Source organism: Penaeus japonicus, unplaced genomic scaffold (genome assembly GCF_977035675.1).
Source record: "Penaeus japonicus unplaced genomic scaffold, GWHDUDI00000001_assembly GWHDUDI00000032, whole genome shotgun sequence".
NCBI lineage: Eukaryota > Metazoa > Arthropoda > Malacostraca > Decapoda > Penaeidae > Penaeus > Penaeus japonicus.
The window spans coordinates 20,105,185-20,112,684 of record NW_028234434.1 but is presented as its reverse complement, the minus strand read 5'-3'; the positions used below and the strand labels follow the sequence as shown (position 1 = coordinate 20,112,684).

Sequence of the window (7,500 nt, the reverse complement as noted above, 5' to 3'; positions counted from 1 at the left end):
TTTACTAGAAGAATAAACATATAAGTGTTGTTTGTTAATGTTTTATTACAAGAATAAGCAAATGTATGTTGTCTCTTTTTTAGGGAGGTGAAATGGACTAATATGTGTTGCATGTGGATTTTATTGGTAAATAAAGATATTTACGTTGAATATTAACTCTGTGTCTCGTACTATGCATTCGAACATACAGGTGTCTAATCCGTAATAGTAGGCCGATCACTATAGTCGTTAGGATTCTTTGACATCTTTTTCATTCAAATGCTTTGTACAAACTCCTTTTGCTCGATACCTGAACATAACAAATATTCCAGGAGCCAGAAGTATAAACGTGTATAAAACGAATAATTGTTTCAAACTATTTAGAAAAAAAAAATGTATAGCAACAGGATGATAATCAGTAATATTGACAGAAATTAATTGATGGTTTAGTTACATTCCACATATTCTCATCTAAAGTTTAGTCTTGTAAGGCTATGTCATCCATTACATAAAGGATTCAGAAATATGAATACTGCTGAGCTGAGAATCCGACCTTTTGATGAGGCCCTTTGCCCTGCGAACATGGATCCCAGTTAGTTAGTTATTTCTGACAACATTAGGAATAACCAAAAGAGTACTAGGTCGAAACTGTAATGCGGATGATATAATCATGAAGTCCTCTTAGTGTCATTAAAACGGTATTCAGATTCTCAATGGTTTTCCTTTGGTGATTGCCACCTCATTATAATTACTTAAGCTTACTGAAACTATCTTAACTCCTCTCGGTTCGTGCACTGAAATAACAATTGATATTATCCTTTTGCTTAGGTTCCATGCACGCCGAATTTACGAACTAGACACTCCGAAGAACGAGATCCCTTTCAGAATTTCACACTTATTATTGACCAGCCTTGAAAAATACTCTCGTCGATTTCTGTTAAACTATTTTAATGTTTGTTCGAGTTAAGATGCCATTATGCAGACAGAATCTAATATGACAGAGATTTTTTTGACTTTATTAAAACAAGTGCCATAGCTTCATGAGCCGTGAGTAGCATTAAAGCATTATAGGTTCTTGTATCTGTGTCTGTCATCAAAACTGTGATTGCATTGATGGGCACCACTCTGCACCCTTAAATTCTCCTATAGAGATACTTAATTTTCATTTTAGAGTAGTGGCTAAATTAGAAGACGGAGTTGTCCTTTCTTGAGGAAATACTTTAAGGAGGGATATTATCAAATACTGAAATAAATTCATGTAACCCTCATTATATTGGTATGTTTCTGTTTGTCTGTCAGTGAATAAAAATAAAACTTAAGTTATGATATAAAGACCTATTGTTATTTTAAAATGAAAGTGTACTACTATTCACAAAATGAGACATTTAATCTTTATATCAACTCTCCCTATGGTGTCGGCAAAATAATGTTCGTTTTGTAAACAAGTATGAGTTTCGCCGTAAGATTATCGTCCAGAGTTTATCAAAAGTCTCTTAGGTACGTAGCAGTGTCATTATCTTTTTTCTTGTAACGAGATAAGATGTAGCTCTTTTATATGCACAAGGTGTATTTGATTTAATATCATTGTCATTCTGAGTGAATATAGATGTGTTTTATATCCATTTATATATCTCAGTTTCATTCCCTGGGAGAGTTGATAAGATTCGATGAAATAAAATTCATGAATGATAGTGAGTACCGGGTATTCTGAAAGATTAAGAAAATGATAATTATAACACTGATGATTATAATACAATTGATATTATTGCTATCATTTCCGGCATAAATAGGTAGTTTATGATGTGTTTAAACCATTCTTATTAGTTATAGCTTTTGCTTGCCATAGTATATGTAATATAGTTTTGCTTGTTTTTTTGGAGTGCTACAGGCTTGACAACCCACTGTTGGACATGAGGTCATTATTTACTTGATATCATAAAAAGTTACTGTCATCAGATTTTATCATAGTATATTTCATGCCCGCTCCAGCTATCATGACCTGTATCATTACTGAAGTTTGTCAGCATTGGCTAGAACTACTATAAATGGGCAGTACAACTGGGATGGTTTTAGATAATGACAATGAAGGTTTTACAATATAGAGGGTACGAAATAGGTGATCAATGTTGCTATTACCTGTCCTTTTTTCCCTTATTTATTGTAACAAGGCTATGATGTTTATCAATGTGAATTGAAAAAATTTACCCATTGCAGATGGGTGATGTGACTTACACAATGCATGACATACATAATGATAGTCTTAACAGCATAACTATAGTCTCCATAGCATTTTTGACGGTAGGGGATAGTGGATCGCCGTGTTTCTTTATTGTATTATGAGTAATAACTCTATTTAGTGACTGATGATGACCATTGCAATTATAATTACTATAATTGCCATGATAATCAGCAAAATAGATTTAGTCCTGAATCCTAATCATATATGGCACACTTCACTCTTAGCACAGCTGGAAAGAATGGCACATATTCATGGACTCTAGCAAGCACTATCTTCAGAGAGCAATGACACACAGCAAGGTGCAGACATCCTGCTCTAGATTACTTGCATTGTCCAGTGTCTATAATGTGCCTCTGTGCCATTCTGGCTGCCTTGGCTGTGGCACTCACAGTCCTAAACACAGGTTTACTTCCTCTTCCCCAAAGAAATCACAAAAGATTGGGATATGTCGCATGAAGTTTCCTCATGCTGAAATAAAACCCATCTGGCACTAGTGGGGACTGAGCAAGCAAACTTATTCCCCTTTGCAGTGGGTTAATTGTCATTTCTTGGGTAAATTATCCATTTTTGAGATACGATCTCGCCTAATTACAGCCGGCTATTTGAGTGGCCATGAAGTATATTGGTCATTATGAGGTAAAAGAGACTGAAAATGAAATGATGAATGCAAAACCAAACTGAATTAAACTGAGCCCTTCGACCAGTTTGATTCTAAATATTCTTTGGTTATGTTATTTTAATGAGACATGCTTAACCCATTCACGTGGATGACGTCCTATCACATGGTCGGAAAATATCCCTAGACTCGAGTGAAGTCCTGAGACGTTGTGCATTTTCTCGGCAAAATCCGGGTGAGCCAATTGTGACGTGCTGAAATGTCAGCAATAGAACACTAGATTGTTCTTTGATATGATTATTTTTCATAATTTCTTAGACTCTGTTACTTTAGTTTAGGTGTTTGAATGTCATAAGATGTGATATAATGTAGCAAAAAAATTACGTCACAGAAGACTGTGATATTGATGATATCATGATAATTTCTGCTTCTGATTGGTTGAATAAAAAGATCTGAGTCAAAAAATTATTGTTAAATCAAATGTGATTGGCCAAGAAATAAAATAAAATAAAACATTTCTAATGTAAAACTATTTCTAATTTGTCGATTACCTGTGATATCACATCACATCATGTCAAGAGGTAAATGTACATACTTGTATGTGCATGTATGATTATTTATATGGTTCTTTTGATTTTGGAGAAAAAAAAATGATAAGTATAAAACATCTTTTTTTGATACCCCACTAAAAGAATGCTTCCACTTTCCATTAGTATTATCACATAGAAGTGAAAAATATAGGCAAAGTTCAATAAAATAACACTAGAAAAGCTTAGCTGTAACATCTTTTTTTTACTTGCTTTACATTGTAGATGCAACCATGCAATCTTAACCCATTGCTGCTGGGGGATAGATTCGCTTGCCCAGTCTCCAAGATCGGTTTGTCTACACACAAAAAATAAAACACAAAAACGGCTCTAGTTTTTCAATGAGTGACTGAAAGAGAGTGGGAAGATTCAAATTATGTTGCTTCAAGCTGCCTCGCTCTAAAATAAAACCTATCCTGGAGACTGGGCAAGTGAATCTACCCCCATCCGCAATGGGTTAACAGTGTTGTTTTATTTGGTCTTTATGACATAAGATTTACTTTATATCTGTAAGGCTTTCATTTCAAGATTTATATTATTATCATCATCATCATCATCATAGTTAGCAATTATTAGGATGAGCAGGACATATACCCAGATGCTTCCTCCCTAGATCTGCTGTTGCATAAGATTTTGTTTGATATTGTATATGATTTTTAAAAATCTTTCTCTCTTTCTCTTTTCCCTTCAGTATTGTGTAAAGTCTGTTCTTATTGACTCTAGTTTCTATATTGAAATTCACTTACTCCTGTAAATGAAGATATAATAATCATCCAGTTGTTCTGTTTTTAATGTACCATTTTATTTATTAGTTATTAGGATGTAATGAGAGCGCTCCTGCTACTGTGTCAGGGATAATATCAAGGTTGCTCACACAAGAAAAAAATTAGGAGTGTGTAGATGATGCCTTTTCCCCCTCGTCTTTCTGGTCAAGGCACCATCACCATGTTATCTATATATAATGCCTGGTGTCATGCTTAGACTGTCATTGCAATTAATGATTTTAATACCATATGCACATAGGTTACATGAATTTCCCAACAATCTAAGTGAGTGTCTTTCAGTATCTCATAAGTCTACAGTGGTTTGTTTCCATTATTTGAATTGGTAGTTGAAGTTTTACAAATGAGAGAATATGTCACAAGTTATTGATGTTACTTTCTCTTTCTTACAGATTTGCATTGCAAACATGTACCTACCAACAATATGGCCTTCATACCTCTCGTTTACAGAAAAATAAGGAACCAGAGCAAGAAGCAGACAAATTTGACTTGAAATCATTTCCAGTGGACTATATAAGAAATTTTTCCATTATTGCTCATGTTGATCATGGCAAAAGTACCCTGGCAGATAGGCTGCTCGAATTTACTGGTAAGGAAAGGGAAGTGATGTCATAATTTGATTATTACTAAGACATGGCTTATGAGATACCAATATATTGCAGTTACATCCAATGGCTTATTGGTCATTTTAACTGTAGCATCAATTATTACATATGGTAGAGAGTTATAGGTAGAATACTTTCTTTTGCATGGAATTGAATGTCCTTACGCATCAAAATGTTAAGGGTGTATATGCATGTAAGAATCAGGAAAAGTATATATGGATCACATTTTTAGCATTAACATGAATCATATAAACAATTTTCATTTTGATTGACTAAATATGTATAATCAAAACTTATCCAATATTTTAGGTGCCATCAAGAAAGATGCTGATAACAAGCAAGTTTTGGATAAGCTTCAAGTTGAAAGAGAAAGAGGGATAACTGTGAAGGCGCAGACAGCATCGATCACATATAAACACAAAGGCCAAGTAAGCCAAGAATATCTTTTGATACTAACACTTTATAGCTTTAGATATAATTGAAGGAAAAGTTTAAGATCATTAAGAAAAGTGTTGGACTTTTTACATTCATGGTGTGGATGTATCGAGTTTATCAGAAGATTTCAATAATGAATTAGATTTTCAGACCTACCAATTAAGTGTTGTCTACATGAACTATGCCATGATTTTTGACAGTATTATAATCATACTCGTTGTCATAACTGGGAATTTGATTTTAGTTCTTTTTTTTTATTCTTTCTTTCTTTTTTTTATCCTATTTACAAGGTAATGACAATGTTTTTGTTGTTGTTTTTTCCAGACCTACCTCTTGAACCTCATAGACACACCGGGACATGTAGATTTTTCCTATGAAGTGTCAAGGTCCTTGTCCGCTTGCGATGGGGTCATCTTGCTTGTGGATGCCAATGAGGGGGTTCAAGCTCAAACAGTAGCCAACTTCTACCTGGCTTTCACTAATGAGTTATCAATCTTACCAGTGCTGAATAAGATTGATCTGAAGAATGCCGATCCGGAGTCTGTTAAAGAGCAGCTGTTGACTTTGTTCGAGATCGATCCAGATGAAGTGTTGATGGTGTGTACGATTTAAAATTTCATGTAACATTTGCAAAATATCAGACTGATATGATATGTAAAGAAGGAAAACGCACTGTTTCAAGACTCATCCACAATTTAGATTATATAAATTATTTCCAGATATCAGCCAAGAAAGGGATTGGTATAGAAGAAGTTATTACAAGTGTCATAGACCGCATACCATGCCCAGCAAAGAAGTGTGATCCAGACGCTCCACTACGTGCTTTGTTATTTGATTCTTGGTTTGATAGATATAAAGTGAGTAGGCCTATTGGCTACTTTGTGTATTAACCCATTGGTCGCGGTATTAAATCAATATTTGTGCAGTAGGATGGCTGTTTTACATTGTCTGGCACAGTGCCATCCGTGTCTTTGACCAACTCTGCCATCCGCTGCTAATGGGTTAACACATCCACATGCTATTTTGATCACATAAAGATTCTTAGTTGATATTACTGATAGGTTCCAGTTGAAGTAAATTGTGATCTCATATAGGCCCTATGTCAGTAGTTGGGTCCAATTTAATTTTGCTGTTAAAGATTATTTTCTTTTTTTCTCTCTCTCTCAATATGATAAAAAATCCTCTTTTTCTTTTTTTTTTCCTCTTTCCCTTTTTTTATTTGGGTATTCCTTTCATATTCCTTTATTTTCCTCCATGCCTCTTATTTTTCAGAATTTGGAATTTTCTATCATGTTAATTTCTTTGTTATTTTATAATCTCCCATTTTTCTGATTTCATATTATCCTGTTGTATTATTTATCTTTTATTGTCTTCTACCCCATTTCTTATCATTGTAATCATTATATTTCATCTATCCATGCTTTTACATTTTCCTTATCTATAATATAATGAGAGTTTGATGCTCTCTGTCTTTGATATATGATATTGCACTAGGTTATAGCTTTATCAATACCATCCTTATTTCTTTTATAGGGTGCTGTGTGCCTTATCTTAATCGTAGATGGTACGTTAAAAAAAGGTGATGTTGTATCATCAGCACATACAGGAAAGTCGTACGAGATCCGAGACGTGGGCATCCTTACACCGCAAGAGAGATCTGTCCAACAGCTGTAAGTAAAAAGCTGTACTATATATTTATTCTTCTCCTCTTATTGGTATTTACAAGAAGAGGAATTTTTACATTATCCACTTGGTATTACAGATTTGCAGGCCAGGTTGGTTATTTCACAGCAAACATTCGTTCTGCCAAAGAAGCTCAGGTGGGGGATACGTTTCACCTGAAGGGCATTCCCTGTGAGCCACTAGAGGGTTTCAGACAAGCCAAGCCAATGGTAAGAATTATTAAGGATACCAAGCCATTTATCCTCTCTGTTTTTTTATTACAGTAATGAAGCTGAGATAAAATGAGAAGATGGTAGAATGCAGTAATGCATTTTTAATATATACAAATAAAATGTAGCATAATACTTAGAATTTTGTACATTATAATAAAATAGTCTATATTTGTTTGTCTAACTTCTCTTCTTGTACACCCATATTTTGAAAGGTATTTGCAGGCATGTACCCAATGGATCAGAGTGAGCATCCAGCCCTGAGGGCAGCAATCGATCGTTTAACCCTCAACGATTCTAGTGTATCTGTCAATAAAGAAAGCAGGTTGGTTCTCCAAGAGATTTTTAGTCATTTTGGCTGCCAT

The 7,500-nt window shown here is 34.4% G+C and overlaps 2 protein-coding genes across 2 annotated transcripts in view; both read left to right on the top strand.

Moving 5' to 3' along the window:
- LOC122257717 (uncharacterized) overlaps positions 1–32 on the top strand; it is an 8,416-nt gene extending 8,384 nt beyond the window's left edge. The window contains exon 11 of the mRNA XM_086556391.1: positions 1–32. This exon is cut by the window's left edge and continues 201 nt beyond it. The gene's annotated coding sequence lies outside the window, so the exon portion shown is untranslated.
- Positions 33–1,322: 1,290 nt separating this feature from the next.
- Positions 1,323–7,500, top strand: part of waw (Translation factor waclaw) — a 14,003-nt gene continuing 7,825 nt past the window's right edge. The window contains exons 1-8 of the mRNA XM_043023178.2: positions 1,323–1,476; positions 4,596–4,792; positions 5,118–5,236; positions 5,568–5,840; positions 5,963–6,100; positions 6,777–6,913; positions 7,006–7,135; positions 7,351–7,460. Coding sequence (XP_042879112.2) covers positions 1,427–1,476; positions 4,596–4,792; positions 5,118–5,236; positions 5,568–5,840; positions 5,963–6,100; positions 6,777–6,913; positions 7,006–7,135; positions 7,351–7,460 — 1,154 coding nt within the window. The 5' untranslated portion in view covers positions 1,323–1,426. The remainder of the gene's footprint in view (positions 1,477–4,595; positions 4,793–5,117; positions 5,237–5,567; positions 5,841–5,962; positions 6,101–6,776; positions 6,914–7,005; positions 7,136–7,350; positions 7,461–7,500) is intronic.